This window comes from Filicampus tigris, chromosome 9, assembly GCF_054856515.1.
Source record: "Filicampus tigris isolate MCC_2025a chromosome 9, RoL_Ftig_1.0, whole genome shotgun sequence".
Lineage (NCBI taxonomy): Eukaryota > Metazoa > Chordata > Actinopteri > Syngnathiformes > Syngnathidae > Filicampus > Filicampus tigris.
The window spans coordinates 1,348,319-1,374,711 of NC_141225.1; the positions used below are offsets into that span (position 1 = coordinate 1,348,319).

Sequence of the window (26,393 nt, forward strand, 5' to 3'; positions counted from 1 at the left end):
AAACCCTCATGTTCTTGAGACAGTATCGGGAAATACTTGCATTGTCAACCCTCGCTCTTGTAGTTGTGAGAAGATTAAGGCAGAAAAGGGGTGCTTAACTGTTTATCCGCATTTGTCACTTCCCGTTCGTGCTCCCAGCGCTGATTTGCTAGCTAACAGTCAAGTCAATCAGAGTGATCAAATGTCATGACTCACGACACCGATTCAACATGCTGAAACGCCTAGCAGACGCTTCCTAACGGGGTCCGACGCTACGACGGTGGTCACTATACCAATTAGACGGCGCAATCAGACACTACGACGCTTCCCAACCTCCAATGTCGGATTGATACATCTAGGCCTTCAGAAGAAGTTACTTTGTGACCATTGGAAGTTTTGAATCCGATCGGAAGGCCATGACGTGGTATTCCTCAAGGGTCAGTCCTTGGGCTCCTTCTGTTAAGTCTGTATATGTTACCTTCAAATGCTTCAGAACACCAACATTGGCTATCACAGTTATGCAGATGACATCATTTTACAAAGATGGCTGCCGAAGGGCAGACATACAGAATGGCAGGTGCTGTGGGTTTGCACCAAAAGTCATGTAAATATAAAAAAGGACCTTGGATTTTGCCATCAACAGGTCTGTTTATCGTCTTTGTAACTTTATATCTTCTCTTGAGTCTGACTTGTCTGAAAATAAGGGTTGATTTGACCCAGTCTCAAACCAAACGGAGCCAACATGCTCTGTATGAAAATATACTGGACTATGGCCACGTTAGGCCACCACCAGGTAAAGACAAACTATCAGTTTCTACTTGTTCCCTTATGGGTATTATTCATCTCTTGAGGATATTGCTTCTGGCTGGGGATGTTGAACTAAATACTGGGCCCCAGTTTATTGCTCCGATTTTTTTGATGAGCCACAAACACAGCTAATTTGGCCACCACTACAGCCAACTAGGCTACAACCAGGGATAGCTGGGCTACTACCACAAAGGGCCTTGTCACCATGCCAAACTGGGCTTCAACCACCACTGCCTGGCCCTCCTTCACTGCTATGGATACCCCCCTACAAAGCCAGGTCAGCTGGACCTCTCCCACTGCTAGCTGGGCTACCACCACTACTAGCTTGGCCATCATCATTCCTAGTTGGGCCATTACCACTGCTAGCTGGGCTACCACCACCACCACTGCTAGCTGGGATAGCTCCACAGCTAGCTGGGCTACCAACACCACCACTGCTAGCTGGATTACCACCACAGCTAGCTGGGCGAACTCCACTGCTAGCCGGGCCAATACCACCAACACTGCTTGCTGGGCCTTAACCGCTACTAGGTGGGCTAGCACCACTACTGTCAGCTGGGCCTCCACCATTACTGCCTGTTGGGCCTCCACCACTACTGCCAGTTAGGCCTCCACCACTACTGCCAGTTAGTTAGTTAGTTAGCTGGGCTACCACCACCATCATTGCTAGCCGAGCCTCCACCACAGATAGCTCCACCACCACTGGTACTGGCCACCTTCATTATCACTGCCATTTGGGTTACCTTCATCACCACTGCTAGCTGGGCTATCACCACCACCAGAGATACCTGGATTTCCACCACAGCTTGATGGGTCTCCACCATTGCTGGCTAGACCCTCACCACAGCAAGTTAAGCTCCCACCGCTGATAGCTGGGCCACCACCACACAATACACAACATGCACTACAACCTCAAGTAACTCATCCTGAGAAGAAGCAAGATCCAAAAGTCTCCTCATCAAGTATGTCAAATGCAACAAAGACATTACCTCCTGGGACTGCTGTTATGCTGGGTGAGTCTTTGACCCCAACTACAATTAATGAGACAAAAGAAATAAACACCATTACCAATTATCGCAAATTCAATCTATTCCATATTCTTAGCCATGCTCGTGTTGTACGGGACCAAAAAGCTAAACCGAGGGGCCTATTGGGCGGCCATTTGAATATTAGAAGTATTATATCAAAACATGTCCAAGTGCAGCATCTACTTAATGAGTCAGATCTGGATTTCTTATGTTTATCTGAAGTGTGGCTTCACGCCAGATCACCAACTGCTGGGGTACATGTACCAGGTTAAAACATCTTTAGAAAAGATAGGCCAGAGGATAGAGGAGGAGGTGTGAAGTTTTGCATTAGGGATCATATAAAATGTAAACAGATTCATTGGTCATGTGTGAACAATCTGGAATGTCTGGGTGGAAACATAACTTTCCCCATGAATATCCTTCATATTGACTGGAATTTATAGACCTCCATCAGCTCCCAGTATTTTTTATGAGCATTCACTGGCCATTCTTAAAGAACTTGATCTTAAGAAAGAAATCATTTCACTTGGGGATCTTAATGTTAACTGGAATGACAGAGTAAATAGAAAACAACTTAAATCAGTGACATACAGCCTAGACCTATTACAAGTTGTTAAAGAGCCTACTAGAATAAGTAAATCAACAGAAACATGCATAGATCTGTTTTTTAGTAACAAAAGGGAAAGAATACAAAACATATATAATATGATAACAGGTCTATCTGACCATAACCTAATACTCTTTTCTAGAAAATTGTCCAAAAAATAGGTTTAACAATTCCACCAATAAAAAAACAAATTACAAAAAAACAATTAAGTATACCTAAGAATTAAATTTAGAAACAATTTAGAAAATGCCCGAAATCAAATAAATTGGTCTGATCATCTCAATCATGAACATGTTGACGACAACTGTAACATATTCATGACAGTTGTGCAGCAAACTATGAACAGTTTCATGAGAAAGGTTAAGATGAAACCAAGAAAAAGATATCATCTTCCTTGGCTAAACAGTGAAATTTGGTCACTGATTTAAAAGCGGGATCATGCACTTAAAATAGCCCAAAAGACGAAAACAACACATGATACACAAATATTCACTTCCCTTAGAAATAAAGTCATTAAAGAACTTAGGAATGCAAAGGCAAAGTTCTTCATTGATACCATAAGTAATGCAAGAGGTAATGCTAAGGAGATATGGACGAACAAAGAAACTAACAGGACAGAGTGCTGTAAATAGTAACATTAAGGAACTTGAGCTAAATCAAAATATGACCCAAGATTCAAATGAGACTGCAACAGCCCAAAACACATACTTCATAGATTCTGTAAAGAGTCTGACTCATAAATATTCTCACCTAACACAAAGAAAGGACCGTAAACACCACTGTTGCCGTTTTTAATCTGAACAAAGTGACACATCTAGAAGTTGACAGAATCATATGTGGTCTAAAGAATTCCAAGGCTGAAGATGCATTTCATATGGATACTGTGTCAGTAAAAACTCTTAAACAACCTCTTATTGCTCCAATTACTAGTATTATTCATCAATCGATAAATGAAGGTACCTTCCCTGTTTCCTGGAAATCTGCAGTCATTACTCCTATTTTTAAATCTGGAGATCCAACAATAATAGCTAACTATAGACCAATAAGTATTCTCCCTGTAGTCTCCAAAATAGTTGAAAAATTAGTGGCTGAACAACTCATTAGGCATTTGAATAACAGTCCATATTCTCTAAATGAAATGCAGTTTGACTTCAGAAAAAAACACTCTACGGAGACAGCCATCTGCTATCTATTGATGATTGAAAAATGAAATCAAAATTAGATGCAGGTGGTGTGACAGGAGCAGTATTTCTTCACTTGCGTAAAGCATTTGACACTGTAAATCATAGTATTTTAATGACTGAACTCCTATTTTAATTTCTCATTGGGTTCAATGAAATGGATAGAATCATATCTTGATCACAGAAAACAGTGTGTCAAAATACACATTAAATCTGGAACATTAGAAAATTAATTTGGTGTACCTCAAGGGTCTGTCTTGGGACCCCTGCTATTTAGCTTGTACATAAACGACCTTCCACAAAATTGTCCATCTAATGTTAATTGTCAAATGTATGCTGATGATGCAGTTGTTTATGTACATACAAAAGCAAAACATCATTAGCTATATCAGGAGTAACTTAACTCATAATTAATCAAAACTGTTCTTAAATGCCATGATAATGCCACATATCACTTATTGTCCAACCAGTTGGGCAACGGCATGTAAATCCACTCTAACACCTGTTGACATTGCATACAAACAGACTTTGAAAATCTTGGATAAAAAAGCCCAACCTATACAACCACTGTGAAATTGTAAAGAAATATGAACTCCTGAGCTGGGAAAACATACTAAAATATTCTGATTGTATATTAAATAGTCCATTGTCTGGCTCCGCCTCCACTATGTAAATACATTTGTAAATAAAAATATGAACAGGTCAACTAGAGCAGGGTCCAGAGGTGACTGTATAGTTCCATTCAGAAAAAGTGCCTTTGGCCAGTCAGTGTTTTCCTACAGAGCATCTCACACCTGGAACCTAATGCCATACGAGACATACCCACTCTCACTTCATTCAATGAACACCTAAAAACCTGGCTTCTTGAGAATCAAGCCTGTAATCACATTGCTTACTAGTGTACTTGATTACTATAGAGTAATGATCTGTTTGTAATGTATGTGTATGAGTATGTCTTTGGAGATGTTTGTTGCACTGTAATATGGTGTCAGTGTTTAGTGTTTTTTTTGGGCATTATATATAAACAAACAAATATGTAGGTGAATACTGTCAGTGTGTGCACAAACATTTGTGTACATTACTGAAGTGTAATAGTATCTTACTACTTGAGACATCAGCTGGCTCTAGCAGCGAGCACTTTAACATTCAAGCACTTTGCACTGAAGCACTTTAGCATGTATGAAACCTAGCACCTGTAGCATATTACAAATCATACTCGGTCTTATTCAATGTATTTATGGCTGTCCATTATTGTATTCGTTTTCTTCTTTGAAATTGTACTGTATTTTAAATTTGTATGATGTTATGTTTCTTTTTTCACTCTAACATCAACCTGCTACAGGGACAACGGATGCAAATTAGCCATTGGCTATAATCTGGCATGTTTACAGGAAACTGTTTAATCAATATGCACTGTCCCTGGATACTTAAAAAAAAAATACAAATACACACAGATATATATATATATCAATGTCCCCAAATGACACCAGTTCAAATAGGCATATTGTGTCACTGTCTAGAGCAGGGGTGTCAAACTCCCTTTGGTCTGCGGGCCGAATACAGCTTAATTTGAGATCAAGCGGGCCGGACCAGTAAACTCATTGCAAAATTACATAGAACTAACAATAAGCCCACTTTTTTCCTTTGTATTAGTCACTAATACTAATAATTAGTGCAAAGAATGAGTAAATTATCAAAATGTTTATTAACAGAATTTTCCTTTTACATTATGAACAATATATTATGAACAAGAGAATAACATAAGAACATAAATAAAGTATGTGCAATTTTAACAACACTTTTACACAGTTAAACATTAAATAAATATTAAATATTAAATATTTAAGTGTGTTGTACATAAAACTGATCACAGAAATAGTAACAATGTTCCAAAAACATTTAGTACCAGCCTTGTGGAACTTAAAAACAGTTTTTCAACATCTGGAAAGCAATTTGAACAAATGAATAACTTTCACAGCAATTATTCGTCTTGCTTGGAATTTGCACTTGAAACTTGACATCGTTTATCCTGCACAAGTGCATCAATATGAGGCATCATGTCCTGAGAAGCAGCCAATTTCAGAATCTCATTCAAATGCTTATGTGTGAGCTTTGAGCGCAGCTTTGTTTTATTAATGTTCATTAGTGAGAAAACTTGCTCACAAAGGTAGGTTGTCCCAAACATGGACAAAGTTTTAGCAGCTAGTGCTGTCAATGCGGGATAGCCTGGTAGGAGGTACTTGTAAAATGTGTCCAAGCTTACAGAGTCAAATCTGTCCTTCAGTTCTACATCACACTGCAGATCAATGATTTCAAGTTGCATGGCAACGGGCAAATCAGAAGTTTTGACTGTGAATGGTGAGCGAAAAACTGCAAACCTGAAATCTTTTCTCAAACTCCATCAACAGCCCTGAAATCTTCTCTTTGTACCGTTTCACGTCAGAATTAACGCTTGCTGCGCACATATCTTTTAAACAGGGAAAATGAGCAGGGTCACCGCTTGCCACCTGCGTCTCCCATAACCCGAGCTTTAACTTGAATGCACGTATGCTGTCATAATACTGTGTTACGATTTTTTTTGCGTCCCTGCAACATTTTGTTAAGAATATTCAAGTGCTCAGTGATGTCAACCATAAACGCAAGGTCCTGCAGCCACAGATGGCACTGTAATTCCTTAAGAGGTTTACCTTTTTTCTCCATGAATTGTCCGATTTCATCACATAAATCAAAGAAGCGCTTTAGCACAGCACCTCTGCTTAACCATCGTACGTTCGTGTGATAAGGCACACCATGGATAATGTTACAGTCACTGAGAAAGCTGTCAAATTGACGATGATTGAGACCTCTGGCTCGGATGAAATTAACAGTTCGGACAACCACCTCCATGACGTGATCCATTCTTAGCGATTTGCTGCATAATGCCTCCTGATGCAAAATGCAATGAAATGTCCAAAAATTACCTCCCCCATTTGCGGCTTGTACTTTATCTCTGAACTTTGTCACAACACCTGCCTTTTTACCGATCATTGACGGCGCACCATCAGTAGCCAGGCTTACGGCGCGTGACCAGTCCGCTCCGACTCTGTCCAGCGCTCCAACGACGGAGCTGAAAATGTCCTCAGCTGTTGTGGTGTCGATCATCGGCACCGGCTCGAGAAACTCCTCTGTGACATTCAAAGTCTTGTCAACTCCACGAATGAATATGGCCAGTTGAGCGACGTCCGTGATATCAGTACTCTCATCAATCGCAACAGAAAATGCCACAAATGACCCCACTTTGCGTTTTAGTTGGTGGTCCAAATCTGCAGAGAGTTCCGAAATCCTGTCTGCCACAGTATTTCTTGTCAAGCTTATATTGGCGAAAGCATGTCGCTTCTCAGGACACACAATTTCAGCAGCCGTCAGCAGCAGCAGTTTTTGATGAACTCTCCTTCACTGTACGGCTTTGATGCCATTGCTATTTGGCTCGCAATTAGGTAGCTGGCTTTCACCGCAGCATCACTGGCTTCTCGGCTCCGGGTGAAAACAGATTGCTGTTTCTTCAGACGCGCCATCATTTCATTTACCTTCTGTTTTCTCAATTCTCCATGCAAACTGTTGTATTTTTCACCATGCTGAGTTTCGTAATGGCGCCGAATATTGTATTCTTTAAGCACCGAAACTTGCTGCTGGCACACCAGGCACACGGGTTTCCCATTCACCTCCGTGAACATATAAGAACATGTCCATTTTTCTTGAAAAGTCCGACACTCTGTGTCTACTTTTCTCCTTATTGACAAAGACATTTTGCTGATGAGGGTCCGAGGCAAACGGAAAAGTAGATAATGCAATTGTCGCCAATAGACGCTGTACAGACGTTCAATTTTACCAGGTCAAGGTGGTCCTAGTTCCGCCGCAGTGTTGCTTTCATGTTGTCTGCACGTACTAAAACACTGCGCCCCCTAGCGGATAATACAAGAACTACGAATTTTAAAGAAAATTCATATTTTTTTTATACAATGCAGCTTTCTTCCCTGGGCCGTACCAAACCACCAGACGGGCCGGATCCGGCCCGCGGGCCGTATGTTTGACACCCCTGGTCTAGAGCAAATTAAGAACTCGATGAACCAAAATTTCCTTCAGCTAAACCAAAACAAAACAGAGGTAATTGTTTTCAGCAATAAAGAAAAAAGGATTGCTGTTCGAAAGCACCTGGAGTCACTGTCTTTAAAAACCAAAGACCAAGTTAGAAATCTTGGGGTGCTGATAGACTCAGACCTGACTCTCAGCAATCATATCCAATCAGTCACTAAACCAGCCTTTTACTATCTGAAAAACATATCCAGACTGAAGGGTTGCATGCTCCAAGCAGACCAGGAGAAACTTAACCATGCTTTCATCTCCAGAAGACTTGATTATTGGAACGGTCTCTCTTACTGGTCTCCCTCAAAAGAGCATCAAACAGCTGCAGCTCATTCAGAACGCTGCAGCTCGGGTTCTTACCAGAACAAAGAGATCGGAAGATATTACTCCAATCCTAAAGGCTTTACACTGGCTCCCAATTAACTGCAGAATAGATTTTAAAATCGTTCAGCCCTATTATTTACCTCTACCATTCAGTGATTTCCGTAGCAAAATATGGCCAATCTGTGAGATTTGGCAGTTCTGAAACTTATGAAACTTTTATTAGACCCAACAGGTTAGCCAACATCATGAAATGAAATAATTTCAGTTTTATTGACCATTCCTCAAAAATCAGAATGTGGTGACAACTTTACTCACATCCGTCCGTTGGGTCCTTCCTCCTGAGAGCTGAAGGGCAGGAAGGAGTCATAAGGAGCAGCCAGAGTAGACGAAGTGGAGGAGACTGAAGCCAGAGGTGGCTGATAGGGAGGATGATCATGGATGCTACCACAACCAGAGACGATCTGCCAACTACCATACTCTGTAGACAGAGAAGACCCTGACCGAGTGTAGTCTGCTGCAAACCTGTAGATAAAAATGATGAATGGTTTTCACTGTTCAATTGTTTATCGAAACTAAAAAGTTACCACCAAAGTGAACTTGATGAAGATACATCAAGGGATGAGTGAACTATATTTATTCACAGTACAATGCAGGAGGGTTTCATTTAAAGCAGGCATGTCCGGCCCGGGGGCCAAATGCGACCCCTGTTCAAATTTCTACCGGCCCGCAGCCTCCGGCATAAAATTAATGAGTGGCCCGTTAGTAGTGTTGACCACTGTGCAAAATAAACACGTATACAATACATGTATATATGCATACATGCATATATTTATATATTAGGGGTGTAACGGTTTTTGTATTAGTGGTACAGGCTTCACGGTTCGGTGCACGCAGTCATACGACGACTACGTCCGATGGAGAGGAAAAAAAGACATCAATGCCTGAGACCATGGCGACCGCCACATTTGTTGTTCAAAGAAGAAATAGATCAAAACAAATGTAGAAGAAAAATGCAGAGTGTGGGACAAAGCATATGGAGCTGCTATATGAAGCATATAGAGTACCGTCTGCACTATAGAAATCAGCCGTTTGGGAACATTTCGGCTTCCGATTTGAGTACAACGGCGATGGAGTGCAAGCGGTGGAGCCAACAAGAACTGTGCATAGGTGTTGTTCGACCTCCGTGGCCGTGCGGTATGTTGCAAGTAACTCTTCAAACATGCTCACACATGTAAGACGGCATCACCGTGATACAGTTACCGGGGATAGAAAAATGAAACCCGCTCCACACCAACAACTTATCCCCGCTACTTTTAAGCAGACTGGAGAAGTGAAAACAGACAGAGCCAAAGATATTAGTAATTACTGAAGCAATCGGCATATACTTAGCAACATCTATGCGCCCATATGGTTTAGCCTTGCTTTAAACATTTATTAAACCTGCTGGAGCCCCGTTACAATGTTCCATCCCGGGCACATATTAGCAAGACCGTGGTCCGCATGAGCTATTCTCTGCTGCTCTTATAATGAAGTTAAAGTTACTAGTTGGTAAGTGCTACCTGACTTTATCTGCAACCTCATTCTATCCATACAAGAAAGGGTGTTTTCTATGTTCGATCTTTTTTATCATTATTATTATTAGTAGTAGTAATGAACAACCCTAATGCACAAGTTTTTATTCTTGTTTGTGCTTTTATAACAGGGAATTTTTTTGGGGGGCTTTATAGCAAATTGAATTGTAACTTGCTCTCTGTTAAAACTAAATAAAAAAAAACAACAACCTAGTCTTATGCGTCTGAGACTTATTGCTGTACCGAACCCGTATTGAACCGTGACCCCCATACCGAGATATGTACCGAACCGTGACTTGTGAACCGTTACACCCCTAATATATACGGTATGTATATATACATACACACGCACATACAGTACATCTCTGTCAACATATATATGTTCAACGAACTTTGAATTTGATGGACAGAGAGCAGTGTCCCATCCATTCAAAACGCCCCTTTGTACAGTCTTGTTAGTTCCAGGTTATTTATTGGAGCTGTGGCAGGATCAGACACAGACTGGTACACTTATTTCCGAGTTGTTCCACTTTTGTCACTGATATACAGCACAGACTTGAGGCGGCCATGATGTCAGTGGCGATGTTCTCATCAAAGGCAATGCATGGATATACTGTACATGGCTGACATGTCGGCAGGGGCAACAGTCCCAGAAAAGACTAACTTAGAATTGCCATTGGTACGCAGCTCTAAAGGAGTGTGTCGTATCTATGGAAGTTGATTAATGGAGTGAGCTCTCATCATGTAGTACATATACACGTGTCTCGAACATGCTATTTTTGTGCTATTTGCGTGCCAACATCACAGCTCATGAGGAACAACTGCTGTGGCTAACATCGGGTTGTATACAGTGCACATTGTGCGTGCAGTGCATGACACATGCATGTTTATTGAGGGCGGGACTAATACTAAGGAACAGATTAATAATGCTTGGTTATTGTGACCTGTCCATGAGTAGCACGCCAATTTTGACAAGGAGATGTGGCGTGTATGTGTAAAATAGTTGACAACAGATCCTGTTTCAGAGAGGAGCACTGCAAAAAACGCAGCTTTGGCAATCACATGATCTTGTTGTCTGAAATCGTGATTTTTTTCAGAAAACGATAAATCGCTCAGCACTGCTTGGTTGCTAAATTACATCAACAGCTACCTTCTGCTGGGGACAGCCAATGGGCTGCTTCCCGTGCGCGTGATGGCGTGTTCTGAGTGATTGGAGGAGGATGAACTGGAAGACCTGGCCTCACTGTGGGAGTGTGGGAGCTGTTCATCCAGAGGGTTTTGTTTGCTCCATACGACCATTTGAGGAGAGGAGGTGGTGCCTTTTTTCCTGAGGAATGAAAAATTTTATGAATTTACAAAATAACATTTACCAAAACTTTGATGTCATAAAAGAAAAAGTAATTTTATCGAGGTTTCTAGAATTTCTAGAGAAAAAACATATGAGTTTGCACCATGCGCTGATGGAGGATGGAGAAAGGTCTCCTTGACTCGAATGCCCCCATCACCAACACGCCTATCATGGTCTCAGCCATGCAGAGATCGTGATGGGTGGGACCCTCCTCTGATAGGCCGCGGTCCAGATATTTCTGTACTTTGAGCCCTTTCACTTGCCGGTCCTTCCCTTTGAAACGACCTTCCATTAAATGTTCGGCAAGCCCCCTGTCTGTCCACTTTTAAAACTCATGAAGACACATTTTTATTCTTTGGCTTTTGACCCAACATGAGACACTGTTCTGCTCTTTTCTGGTGTCTAATTGATGTATATGTGTTAGTATCATTAATTTGTGTTTTAATTTACTGTTTTTACTGTCTTTGACTTTGTATTATTGCGATTTTATATTTTATGTAAAGTGCTTTGTTAGAGCTGCAGCTGTTGTGAAATGCACTATATAAATAAAGTTGTATTGTATTGTATACATATTTTTTATTTTAGAGCATGTGCAGGCGAGTTACTAAGCATTTCCCCTTTTGTGGCGAAGAAAACATGAAATGCAAATTTTCATGCCCCGCCCCATCATACAGTATTTTGAAAGCTCACGATTTTTTTCCCCCATGTTGTTGTTCCTGATCTTAAGATTGTACAGCCTGAGTCCGACGTCAATCGGATGAACCCTCTGGGACAAGTATGCAAAAGTATGACCCCTGTAAATGTGCAAAAATTGGACAAAATTTCATAGGTCAATTACTACTCATTTTTGTATAATGGGTGCTATGAACTTTTTGTATGTGTCGGGGTTGCTACATGTGCCTGCCAATTTTCGTAAGCCTAGGTCAAAAGTACTGGGATTTTTGTTTCTTCTGTAGGTGGCGTTACAGAGCAATTGTGTTTTCTTCATTTATGAAAACTTTAAAATATCACATTTTTCACCAAGCCCGATGAGTGTGCAAAATTTGTTTGTTGTTTAGGTTCCCAAAAATGCGATTCATTTCGGGAAAAGTACAGATACAATAGGGACCTGAGTGGTCGCAGCGGAGGCCCTAATAATGATAATAATAATAACACCACAAAACCTGTTGTGTTTAGTATATAGCTTCAAAATACCTTTTTGTAGGTCTTGAGCTGTTACATATTCCTCAAAATCTTCGTAGATCTTGGTGAAACGTACAACCGGGGCTGCTTCGCTAAAAATGTGTAGGTGCTGTTGAGCCATTTTTGAAAAGTCAAACAATAATCTAATAAAATAGCGATGCTGTTGCCAGTCCTGATGTGTTCACAAAGTTTCATGAGTTTTTGTGCATGTTTAGACCCTAAAGCACTAGTGTTTTCTTGGTGAACAGCACGTTGTCATGGAACACCTTTTCGCGAAAATTCACGAAGTTGTTGCAATATCATGAAGTTTCACAAGAAGTCTACCTCGGAACACGATACACTGGGATGTAGCTATGAATTTGCATATGCCTAACTATAAAGTGTGACCGCCCCTGTAACCTCCCTGTCTGTATCTCTCTCCTGCAACTCTCTTACTGATCACTTTTCTCGCTCAGCGCATGTTTTTCAAAACTGCTGCGCAAACTTTTTTTTCCCTTCGCCTGATGCATTTAACAGTTCAAAATGGTGGTGTTAGGTAGCTTTCTTGTTTTCCCGTTTTTGAGTCCTTTTTGGTCTCTCTGACCAAAATGGCTTCGCCATCGGCCCGCGACAAAATCGAAGACATTGCGTCTCACAACAAATCTGCCACAGCACTTTCATAGCTCGCCCAGACATGTCGTGGTGCTCTTAATGAGAGCAACATGACGTGATTTCAACTGGCTATCATCATTCTGAGCAAGGGGGAACCCCGGGGTCTCATTTGTTTTTCCCCCTGCTTTCCCCATACTTTTACTCTTATGAGATCCCCTTTCGACCATTATACCATCCATTCATCCATCCACCCATTACCCAAACCACTTGTCCTCACAAGGGTCACTGGCATGCTGGAGCCTATCCCAGCAGTTTTTGGGGCAGCAGGCAGGGTACACCCTGAATTGGTTGCCGGCCAATTGCACGGTACAGACAGACAAACAACCATTCATACTCACAATCATACCTAGGACAATTTTAGAGTGTTCAGTGTAGCACTAATGGGTAATATTTATTTAATTAAAGTGTATGGGACTAGGGCTGTTCAATTACGATTTCGATTATTTCCTCCACGATTACAAAATTTGCATAATCGTAAAAAACTATTATTATCACTAATTTTGAGGCATGCGCACACGAGTTACCCCGCCGCGCTGCCCACTCCAAGCTAGCTAGCTAGCTAGCTAGCCAGCCCGCAAGTCACACTGCACACGCTCGTACTCAACGTTTTAACAGAGTAACAGACCTAAAAATGGCACAAGACCCGCCACAGGAACGACTTGTAAACAAGCAAGGCAAGTCGAAATCGCTTATTTGGTTACATTTTGGGTTTGCCGTGGAAGACATCGAGCACAGACGTATAAAGTGCCAGTTGTCCCTGCATCCACCGGCAACACAACGAATCTATTCAACCATCGTTTGGTTTACGATGATGTTATGATACACCAAAGCAAGAAAACACAGTTAGATTTGGCGTCCGCAATGCAAATCTCTGGTGTTGAAACACTGTGCGCAACAACCCCCACCCAGCAACATCAAAGAGACACAAAAAGATAACAGAATCTACTGCCCGGACAAGGCTTCCAAATGTTTAGGGCACAGTCTCCACTTCGCAATCGGCACGAGGGATTTATTTTAAATAACATATCTTATGCAAATATACACTACTTTCACTAGCTCAAAAATAGAAACCATGCTAAACATTATTACTGTGACTTAAGTTAAATTTCTTGTGTAGTCTATAATATGAAGTGAAACTTTTTGTGTTCATTTTTGTTTCAAAATGCTCAAATGCAATTTGCAAACATATTATTGGTCATTGTAATACAGTTTATATATTGCCTACTGTAATTTAGAAGTATTGTGTAGATTACATACTTGTATTTAACAGTCAACATTTAAATTAGTTTGACCCAATCAGCATATTAGATTTATAATTTATCAGAAGCAAATTATTTTAACTTTGTTTACTATGTGTAAATATTACTTTAAAAAGCAAAACAAAAAAGGCTCCAGACAAAGGGCTAAATGTATAGATGAATAGCATGTCTGTTATTCTATCAAAATTGGCATTTTACTCCAAGCAGTTTACTACTTTGGCAATTTATAAGTGCATAGAAAGTTAACGCTTTTGTTTATACAAGGAAACCATACTTTAATTTATACATTTGCACTTTCATTTAAAAAAAAAAAATAATTTAAGAAATGTTGTTGGGTCCAAAACGAACTTAAATTATTATAGCGTTTCAAAGAATTTTGTCTTAATATTTTTTACATGTTTACCTGTTCTTGTTTTGTAGCAAAAAAATAAATAATCGTTTGAATAATCGTGATTTCAAATATTACCAAAATAATCGTGATTAATATTTTTTTCATAATCGAGCAGCCCTATATGGGACCCAATTTTTACAAATGTTAATATGTCGTATTAAACAATAAAATATAATTTGAGAAATGAACGGTTTCTCAAATTGATACACATTAACCAAGTATTTAATGGATTTAGCGTTACACTTTGAAACACTTCCAGGTTACGGCGCCTTCACAGCGAAATCGAGAGGTGGCGCTTTATGGTGTAATCGAGCCACATGTCTGACTTGCTGGCTGACAGCTATGAAGTGTGCTCTTCGTGGTTTCCCTTCTGATTTGTTTTTTGTTTCCTTTGGATTATGCCGCCATGTAGTGTTGCTGGCTTTTGTTTGAACCGACGGGAGGACGGCGTGAGCCTGTTTCGGTTCCCCAAAGATATGGTTTTACACGAAAAAGAGGGAGATATGTCATTGCACTTGCTGGGCAGAGGCATCAAATCAACTCAGCTGTATTTATAAAGCACTTTAAGACAACCATCAAACGAAAGCCATTCAGAAAAGAGGTAACAACTAAAATCTAGTAACACACCACTCACAGCCACCATCATCCAAGAGAGAGGGTATACAGTACATGTAGCAAATAAGTGCTGATGCAAAATTACTAGAGGCTACTGTGTGACAGTCAATGAAAACAAACCAGTTTAGAATGCTGAAGTGTACCCAATGTGATGACTAAAAACAGGTGGATTAACTCTTATTCCACAAACGCAATATTTATCAGAATGCCTTGTTTCAACTAGTGGGCTTTCATGGAGCATATTCTTAAAAAATATGTTTGGGTTGACTTCGCTTTAATAAAGTATTTGCATAAGAAAATCAATCTTATTTATATTAAGGGTATTAAAATTCAAGAAAATAATGGGACAGAAAAATCAAGTGATTGTTTTACAATAAATAAAATATGCGATTAACTATGATTAAAAATTTTAATCGCTTGACAGCACTAATATATATATATATATATATATATATATATATATATATATATATATATATATATATATACATACATACATACATACATACATACATACATACATACATACATACATACATACACACATATACATACATACATACATATACATACATACATACACATACATACATACATACATATATATATATATAAAATACTGCCTCGTTCGGAAAGAAATTTCAGGATACGAATGGTAAAAATACAGTATGGGCTGCTACTCAGACCTCCAGAGTTTCCTGAACGCAACATATTCATAGCTGCTCTGCCATTGGCTATTACCTAGCATCTTCCTGGCATCCCATTGGCTAAGAGGGACCTCTACCGTCTGTGTCTATGTGTGTAGATAGACAGGTACATAGATATATATGTGATAAATGTGTATGCAGCGTCCTCGTCATTCGCCCCTCGGGCCACGAGGTGTTCCGATAGTTTTACGTGAATTAGAAACGTGGAAAAGAAAAAAATAAGAAAATCGTTTTTTTGTCCATACAAACAAAGCAAGAGATAATAGAAAAGTATGACAAAGGGATGCGTTTGGTTGATCTCGCTAAAGAATATGACCGTAATGTATTGAGTCACCACGTTATTAAATCAGTTCTTTACCAAACGCCAGGCAAAAACCACTTCTGAGAGAGAACATGAACCAAAGATGGCAAAACGCAATGAGGGCAGCAATTAAAAGGTAAACGACCATCATTTTTATTCTTTATTCTTTGTTTTTTGCATCATGCACAACTCTCATTTATTGTGCAATAATCTAATTGTAACATGTATTTGTTACATGTTTTCATCCATTTTTATGCTTCATAAAACATTTATGTCTGAATTTTGGGGGGCTTGGAACGGATTATGGCATTTACATGGAAAACACGTCTCTACTTACAAAATGTTCTATTTAAGAAATTTCTCCGAGAACCAATTAATTTCGTAAGTAGGGGTACCACTGCATATATATATAAATATTGTCGCTGTCCTGTGAAAAACACTTTTCTCCAATTTTGGAAACTTTTTTTATTTTCGCTTTAATGCGACGTCTGTAACGTGGAAACATGATTCATGTAAAAATAAGAAAGTGAAAAAAAAAAGAAGTGTTTTTCAAATGACAGCGATGATATATATGCATGTGTGTGTGTGTGTGTGTATATATTTATATATATATATATATATATAATAAATATTTTAAAAAATGTATATACATATATATATAAATATATACATATATACGTATACATACATATATACATATATTTACATATACTTATATATGTACATATAAATACACAAATATATACATATATATGTATATATACATATGTATATATGTATATGTGTATATGTATATATGTATATGTATATATATATATACATATGTATATATATACATATGTATATATTTGGGCTGTCAATTTAGCGCGTTATTTTCTAAGTTAATCCAACCCCCTTTTGACGGCGTCAATTTTTTTGATCGCGTGATTAAGGTTTCCATAGCAACCAGCGGCTGCATTGATAAAGGCTGCTGGTCACCATGTATCTTACAAAAAAAAAAAGCTTTAGAGTAGAGGAGGCGTTACATCTGCTTCAAAATATTGACGTTGAGTGTCAGGTCAAAAAAACACCGTGCATGTTTAAAGAAACCATCCACAAATTGAAATCAATTGGCCTCAAGACCACCAGAGCGTGCTCAAATCCCAAACCACATTCAGGATGCACTCCAAGCCTGTAGAGGGTGATCACACCACCAGCTGATGGAACCAAAATCCCAGGAAGTGGTAGTGTATAAAGGGACAACGTTCATCTGCGCATCCACTGGGGAACACATGGAATAAATGTTTGCAAGTATTATAGCTAGCCTCTCAACTGCACCTGGACCTGCTGCTATTATCACAACATTTTATGAAACAGAAGATGCAACTGGTAGGAAGTCCAATGCAATGTACACGTTCAATCATTTTCTTTTGCTAATTTAAAGTGAGCCAAAGTAAAAATACTTAATTGAAACTTTGTGTGAAGTTAATACTGGAGTATGATGTCAATTTAAATTTCAATTTATTGAATTGTTTGAGATGCTGGAATAATTGTTGTGTACAAGTACTAGTAGCATTTGTTTTGTAAAACCTGTGAAATGCTTATTGAACCTTATTTGATGTATATTTGTTTCATTTGAAGGCAATCAACCTATTCCAACCCATTCCAAGCTATTCAAACCCCAAATCCCAACTTCAAGAAAATAAATAATCAAAGAATACGAGGAATTGAGTTGTCCTTTGAGTTGTGGTCAAGGAAACGCATACAAACTTGACAGCTGATAACCAGCGTGACAGTGAAGACGAGGATCAAAGGCCTGAAGTCAAGCTGTCAATGCAAAGGTATTGACTGGAATTTTTCAACATGGCGAAGGAAACTCTTGGAAAAACAGTCAAGCAACTGAAGCAAGAGAGGACCTTGGCTAAACCTTCACAAAACAAGCAAATTACCTGGGAAGAGCTGCAAACAGCATGATCAATCATGAACTACAAGAGGAGTTCAGCATGCTCAGGTCCCTGGCAAGACATGTCAGTGATGCAAATGATGACTATAAGGCTGGCCTACTTGCAGACATTGAAGCTGATATAGAAGAGTATGAAGAAGTCAAGCTCGAGACGCACCAGCAGGAAAGGCTTGGAAAGACAATGGTGGTGTGATGCTAAACTGGATGAAGTCCAGAAAATAGTTCATTCCAACCTGTAGCAAAGGAGGGTGAAGATAAAGTAATCACTGCAATCAGAGAGGCAGGGATTGCCTGTGACAGAGCCCATGCAAGTCCCATCATTGCTAATAATAAAGGCGCCTATGAAATGCAGCTGGAAGAAGTGCGGCGGCTAGTCCATGGTGCACTTGCAAGCTTGAAAGACTGGGAAAGATGGATCCCACCTGATCAAACAGTTCCCCTGGAGAGCAGGGTAAAGGATCTAAAAGCTTTCAGGAACAACCTCGAGGCCAAAAGTGCAGAATTTCTCACTGCACAAAAGGTCGCAGAGGAGAAAGCAGGAAGAGAACCTCAACCTATAGCAGTTCCACAACCAGTAGTAAGAATAAAGCCAACCAGTTTACCCAAATTCACTGGGTGTAACAGAGATTTCTACAGATGGAGAAGAGACTGGGAGAACTTGCAAAGGCAAGGGGAACCGACTGGCTCAGTTGAAGTAAAGAAGTTTCAACTCCTTGAAAGCGTGGATGAGAGAATATGCAGAGACCTGCACTTGCCAACATACAACAATGCTGAACACATATTTAGAGTACTTCAAAACAGATACGGCAACAAGACAACAAGTCTTGTAAATAATTCAAGACCCCCTCTAAAGTCACATCAGCCAAGATAAGATAAGATAAGATAAGAAGGCCTTTATTGATCCCACAGTGGGGAAATTTTCAGTGTTACAGCAGCAAAGATATAGGTCACACAGGGACGGCGGCATAATGTAGCCATTAGTGTATATCATTAACGGCAAACATTCAGGATCAAACCTATGTAAATATATGCAGTAACATGTGTATATACACATGTATATAGACACCAACATACATCTACATAAAAAGTATGAGGAACACTCATTTTGGCCTGTACATAGTACAGAGGAAAAATACTCTGAGTAGACAGTGTTGCAGTGCTGCAGTGAAATGTAAGGAACAGCATTGGATAAAAATAAAACTACGGTATTACAGTAGTGGGGAATGTTGGGTATTGCACGATATGAGCTCAGGTGCAGTACTGCACAATTGCACTAATGTCCGCCAGTTTGTAGAGACTACACAATGTTCTTGTTAAAGAGTCTGACAGCAGCAGGCAAGAAGGAGCGGCGGAAACTCTCCTTTGCACAGCGAGGGTGTAACAGTCTGTCACTGAAGGAGCTGTGGAGTGCTGTTAGGGTTCCCTGGAGGGGGCCAACCCGTCCAGCATTGATGACAGCTTGGCCATCATCCTCCTGTCCCCCACTGAGTCCACAGAGTCCAGGGAGCAGCCCAGGGCAGAGCCAGCCCTCCTGACTCAATACATTACGGTCATATTCTTTAGCGAGATCAACCAAACGCATCCCTTTGTCATACTTTTCTATTATCTCTTGCTTTGTTTGTACGGACAAAAAAACGATTTTCTTATTTTTTTCTTTTCCTCGTTTCTAATTCACGTAAAACTATCGGAACACCTCGTGGCCCGAGGGGCAAATGACGAGGACGCTGCATACACATATTTATCACATATATATCTATGTACCTGTCTATCTACACACATAGACACATACGGTAGAGGTCCCTCTTAGCCAATGGTATGCCAGGAAGATGCTAGGTAATAGCCAATGGCAGAGCAGCTATGAATATGTTGCGTTCAGGAAACTCTGGAGGTCTGAGTAGCAGCCCATACTGTATTCTCTGTACTCCGGATCATCTCCGCGTGTGATGAGGCCGACAATCGCAGAGTCGTCAGAGAACTTCTGCAGGTGACAGGTAGGGGTGCTGTAGTTGAAGTCCGAGGTGAACAGGAAGGGAGCCAAGACAGTTCCCTATGGGGCCCCCGTGCTACAGAGGAGCACGTCAGACACACAGTCCTGTGTCCTCACATACTGTGGCCGGTTTGTGAGGTAGTCCTGGATCCATGTGGTGAGGTTGTGGGCCACCCCCGCCCGCTCCAGCTGGTCTCCCAATAGGGTGGGCTGGATGGTGTTGAAAGCACTGGAGAAATCAAAGAACATGATCCTCAAAGTGCTCCCCGCCTTCTCCAGGTGGGAGAGTGAAGTGTGGAGGAGGTAGATGATGGCATCATCCACACTGATGCCAAGGAAGGAAGGTAATTGACCTAATTCAAGCTGTAGAAAAGGCCCTGAATGACCTCACTGAGCTTCAAATCACTGGAGCCATAAAAAATCCTCTGACAATTAGATCGATAGAGAGCAAATTGCCAGACAATATGAAGAGGGACTGGCTCAAATTCATGGTTGATCCAAGAAGTGGCGCCACACCAGACAACCACTTTGACAGCCTTCTTGCATTCCTAAAAACCCAAGAGAATGTTGTCGAGAAACTAGACCAATTGAGTGTGAGTGAAAAAACTGGGAAAAAGGCTACTTATCTGGAGCAGTATGCCTCCACAAAATCCATGAGGAGAGGAGGATGCGTTGTTTGTGGAGATGGAAAACACTATGACAAAATCGTCTTTTGCAAGCAGTTCAAAGAATTAAAGCCTAGTGACAAGATAAAAGCTGTTGAAAAGCTGGGAGCATGCAGAAGATGCCTCATGAGTCATGCAGAGGATGAGGAATGTACTGAAACTTACTTATGCAGGAACAGAGATTGCAAAAAAGGAAGCTCTAGACCACTTTTTCTTTCTTGGCCCAAGAGGAGGATTCAAGGAGAAAGAAACTCAAAGGTTGGAAACCCAGCACCAGAAGGCAAACACTCACAGAGGAGCAAGAAAAATGAATTTGTGAGTTCACCCCATATATGCCAGAAAATTTCAGGAAAACTTTCACCAACATGACTGCAAAATCACACTGCATTGGGAAGAACCAACTAGGAGTGATGGACTCAAACACACGTGAGTAACCAGTAATTCTTATGCTTATGAAGTAACTACCAATGCAGGACAGAAGATTGGAACTCTTTTCGACTTGGCATCGGATACTAACTACATCACTCACAGAGCTGCCAGAAGACTAAACCTACGAAGTGAGAAGATCACACTTGTTGTCCATGGAGTTGGAGGCATGGCCATGAAGGTAAAGACCAAAAGGTATTTGCTGAAGGTGAGAGTAAAGACACCAAAAGGAATGGACAGAGCTCATGAGCTTATTTGCTATGGCTTGGATGAAATTGCAAAAGTGCATCGAGTAATCAAACCGCAACAGCTCAAGAATTTCTTCCCCAACATCAGCCTGGAAGACCTTGTCAGACCAGAGCAGGTTGAGTTTCTGATCAGCCACCGTGAAGGAAGACTCGCGCCTCAAAGGGTAAAAGTAGTAGGAGATCTAGTCCTTTGGGAGAGCCCCTTGGGAATGACAGTTGGTGGCGCACATCCAGACCTCTGTGAAGTAGTGGACATAGCTCTGCACAATTCAGAGACTCACTTTGCACGATCGATGAGAACTATTGCAGTAAAATATCAGGAAATTACTGAAATCCAAGAATTCCATGCTAAAACCAAAAGCACAATTGCTGGCAGTGAATTCTTAGACTGGTGGAAATGGGACAGCATTGGGGCAGCCTGTGAACCCATGTGTGGAGGATGCTGCTGCGATAACTGTCAACCAGGAGGGAAAAACATGACTCTGGGTGAGGAAAGAGAGCTGGAGATTATCAGGCAAGGACTCATTTATGTGAAAGCAGATGCTCACAGTCAGGAGCCTCACTGGGACACTAAATATCCCTGGATCAAAGACCCAAGTTCCCTTCCTAACAACAGATATGCAGTGGAGGCCACTTTTCTGAGAACAGAAAAACAGCTAAAAAGAGAACCAGAATGGTGTATGGCATACACAGCTCAAGTCCATGAGATTGTGGAGAGAGGTGCAGCAAAGAAACTCACCAATGAGGCCAACGCCAACTGGAAAGGACCAGTTTGGTACGTCAGTCACTTGGTGGCGCCAAACCCACACTCCACCTCAACATCTGTACGACTGGTATGGAACAGCAGCCAGAGGTTCAAAGGGCTCAGCATCAATGATCTACTTCTGAAAGGGCCTGATGTCCTCAATCCCATTCGGGCAGTGTTATTAAGGTTCAGAAGAGGGGTCCATGCTGCTATAGGTGACATCAAGAAAATGTACAATTCTGTGTGGCTTGAAGACCTGGAGCTGCACCTCCACATATTTCTCTGGAGGGACAGTGAAGTTGGAGAAATTGGGGAATATGCCATCACCAGTGTTGACATGGGTGATCGACCCGCAGGGTGCATTGCAAAACTAGCCATGAAAGGGACTGCTAAACTGCCCATGTTCACTCATCATGACAGGGAGCGTAGCATCCTTGAAGAGGATTCCTATGTCGATGATATACTTACATCCCATAATGACTTTAAAAAAGCTAGACAAAATCACCAAGACAATTGAGGAAATCCTAAAAGTAGGTGGATTCTCCTCAAGCCGTGGGTCCAGTCAGGCCAAAGTGGGAGGCAGAAAGATGCATCAAAACATTTGGAATCACCAGAACAAGTATTCATTCTTCCTAACCAAATGAGAGAAGGAGATAACAAAGCCCTTGGGGTTGGCTATCTGGTACAATCAGATAAACTATACCTCATGACATCTATCAACTTCTCAAAAAGAAGGAAGAAGATGAGGATTAGTAAAAATCTCCTTGAACAAGAGGTCAGAGAAAAAACTCCAAATCCACTGACTCTAAGACAACTGCTTAGCCAAGTAGCTGCCTTGTATGACCCAATAGGTCTTGCAACACCTTCCAAATAGAAAGCAGCTATTCTGGTCAGAAAAGCATTTCAAGAAGCCAAAGGAAAAACCCTGATCCGAGACACATGGGACAAACCCTTGTCTGAAAGGCTTAGAGATGAAGCCATTAATTTGTTTGAGGAATACATAAGCCTCAACCAAATCACCTTCCACAGAAGCCTCACACCAGTCGAAGGATTGGTGGGCCATGGGGAATAACATTCTCCGATGGAAGTGACCAGAGCTTTGGTGCTGTTATATACTTCAGATGGGAAACCGAACAGGGTGTCTTGGTCCGGCTTGTTGAGTCCAAAGCAAAGCTCACCCCACTTGACCAAAAGGGAGAACCAGTGAAGGCTGAGGTCTGTGACGCCGTCTTTGCTGCAAGACTAAAAAGATACATTGAAAGGCACAGTCAAATACAAATTGAACGTTGGCTCCATCTGTTGGACAGTCAAACTGTGCTGGGAGCGATTCAAAGGGACAGTTATGGGTTCCAGACCTTCTTTGCAAATAGAATTGGAGAGATCCAAAAGCCCACATCTGTTGAAGGCTGGAGGTGGATTCCAAGCGAGCAGAATATTGCTGACCTCACGACGAGACGAGCGACCCCAGAAAACCTCAAAGAAGACTCTGTGTGGCAGAATGGACCAGAGTTTCTGAAACTACCTGTGTAAGACTGGCCGACTAAGTCAGCCAAAGATGTTGCCACACATGCCAAAGATGTTATAAACAAGCTCCAAAGGAAATGTTTCACGGCAGCACTGACCTGAGCACAGGTGAGAAGAAGCCAACGTGCCAAACCTGCTACTATAATTCCAGTGTCTCCAGCCTCTGCTCTAACCAAACAAACGAAGCAAAACAAAGACCCGAGAGGGAGCCCTAGTGGAGAGGAGGACCAAATCCAAAACTGGAGACCACCTGCCGGTTCTGCAGTGGAGAGGATCCTCGACCTCAGTAAATTCAGCAGTTTAACCAAGCTGACCAGAGTCATTGCCTGGGTGTGGAGTGCTGCCACAAGGTGGACAAAAGTACTGGCCAAAACCTTGGAAACATGTAAACCAAGAAAGGAGGGAATTATTTCATCCCAAAAGATCAAGTGCAGAATCAAAGAAGCTCCACTTACTGTCAGGGAGAGTCTAGATGCTCTAAGGGATCTCTTACTCGCGGCTCAACGGGAGGTGACCTTTCCAGACACCACACTCAACAGACTTGCTGTTGTCAAAGATGAAAACACTGGACTTTTGCTCTGTGGCGGAAGATTTCAAATCTTCGATGAAGAAAAAACTGCAGTACCAATCTTGCCTTGCACATCATGGATATCTACACTTCTAGCTCAAGAAGCCCACACTGCAAACCATGACGAAATTGCAGGTACACTACTTCGGATGAGGAGGAAAGCCTCAGAAGCTAGCTCAAAAGATCGTTGACAACTGTGTGACATGCAGAAAAAGCCAAGGCCAAGAGATGCCAGCAGATTATGAGTGACCTTCTGTCCGAGCGAATAACCCCAGCCAACCCATTCGAGTACACAACAGTAGACTTATTTGGACCTTACGAAGTGAAGGATGAGGTGAGGAAGAAGATACGACTCAAAGTTTGGGGAATAGTCTTCTGCTGCATGGCATCCAGAGCTATGCATACAGATCTAGTCAGTGACCAGTCAGCTGAAGGATTCCTATTGGCCTACCAACGGTTCACAGCATTGAGAGGACATCCGAAGAAACTGTGGTCGGATCCTGGGGGGAACTTTGTTGGAGCTAGACCTGCCCTCCAAGAGTTGTACATGTTTCTGGAGCGACTGGATAAGCCAGGGCTTGAAAATGAGGCTTCCAAACACAGCACTGAATGGAGTTGGAAAATTCATCCAGCAGACTCCCCTCACAGGAATTGGGCTGCTGAAGCTGCTGTCCGCACCGTAAATGCGCTTTGCAAAATCTGGGAGGACATGGAGTCTTCACACGGGGGGAGTTTCAAACCTTCATTTATATGGCCGCTAACCTTGCCAATGAAAGGCCTATTGATGCCAGGACTCAGAGCTGATGTAAATTACATCAGCCCAAAATTCACTTCTGCTTGGAAGAACTGGACCCAGTGGAGATCCAGGGAACTTTGATTTCGAAGGCTACTCTTACAAGAGATTACGAGCGATCCAAACAGAAATTGACCGGTTTTGGAGAAAATGGAGCTAGTTAGCAGGACCAAACCTGTTCATCAGGTCCAAGTGGCACACTGCACACAGTTGAGTAGCTAGATTTCATGAATTTTGACAGTTTTTATATTATAGTGTAGATTCGTGTAATTGCCATAGTAAGTTACTCACTTTGAAATATTTTCACCAGGTGACTCTACACCTTGGCTGGTGGTATCTCTACGACGAATTAAGGTATGTATGTACACTACAGACACTTAATTGTAGTACAAAATGTAGGGCAACATTAGATTCATCGTGCAAGAGCCAGGCAATAGCTTGATTGGGTATTTGACAAAGGTTCAGTTGTCGGTTAGAGGCTCTAAATCTCTGTTTAGATCATTTTGCCCAGAACGAAATTACTTCAGCTGTTGACTTATTAGTTGAATATTTCCTTGATTTGTTTACCTTGGTCAAGTAAACAGCATAAATTAATTACGTTAATTTCTTGATGAGTTTGCATTAAAACTTGATGAGACCCTTGACATGTTAAATGAGGTATAGATCGGTGTGGTTCTGATGATGTCTGTAATCTAATTTTCATATTCATATCATATTTTTCCAGATGTTGTGCATGCTTGCGCCTCTCTGATGGGCCTCATCTATGCCTTAGAACTAAGGTACCCTAATAAACCAAAATGCACTACATAGTTTAACTACCATCTATCTTTGGTCCAGACTGTACTGTAACAACGATAGATGGTAATCTACAGCTTGTTCCTTGTCTTATTACAGCAACGAGCATTTGCGGTGACCGTGATGTCACGTCTCTCTCTTGCCGAATCTGAGAAACGCGGAAGGTGGCACATTCGAATTTGTTTAAAATAATCTTTTTAAAATGATTTTTCTTATAAAAACAAAGGACTACAATATGAAACTGTCAACAACAGGAGCATTTTATATATGTTGGGTGTCTGTGTGTTAACATTGACAAAATGATCAATTCTTTAACAGAATTGAATAAAAACTTCCACAAGCTGAGGTTGGATATTTGGATGGTGTTAGATGAACGGATATTAGGTGAGTTAATTTTTGAGACAAACATTGATTGTGACTCAACATGTCCTTTAAATATATATATATTTGCCATTTTTACAGCAGGAATTGCATATCCTTCCAGTGTTCACCTGTTCAAACTTTACAAGAAAGACTCTGGCGTTCTGATAGCATGTCTTACCTCCAGTGTTCACCTGTTCAAACTTTACAAGAAAGATTCTGGCGTTCTGATAGCATGTCTTACCTCCAGTGTTCATGACTCAAAGT

At 41.1% G+C, this 26,393-nt stretch overlaps 1 protein-coding gene and 1 long non-coding RNA gene across 3 annotated transcripts in view; one reads left to right on the top strand and one right to left on the bottom strand.

Moving 5' to 3' along the window:
• Positions 1-26,393, bottom strand: part of mtmr14 (myotubularin related protein 14) — a 99,800-nt gene that overhangs the window by 3,212 nt on the left and 70,195 nt on the right. For both annotated transcript variants that reach the window (XM_086039838.1, XM_086039839.1), the window contains 2 exons: positions 10,770-10,946; positions 8,364-8,570 (listed from right to left, as the gene is read on the bottom strand). In XM_086039838.1, the coding sequence (XP_085895964.1) occupies positions 8,364-8,570; positions 10,770-10,946 (384 nt within the window). The remainder of the gene's footprint in view (positions 1-8,363; positions 8,571-10,769; positions 10,947-26,393) is intronic.
• LOC147141617 (uncharacterized) lies at positions 573-25,715 on the top strand. Its single transcript, XR_015088046.1, has 3 exons — positions 573-622; positions 25,282-25,325; positions 25,696-25,715. It is a non-coding gene; the product is annotated as an uncharacterized LOC147141617 (long non-coding RNA).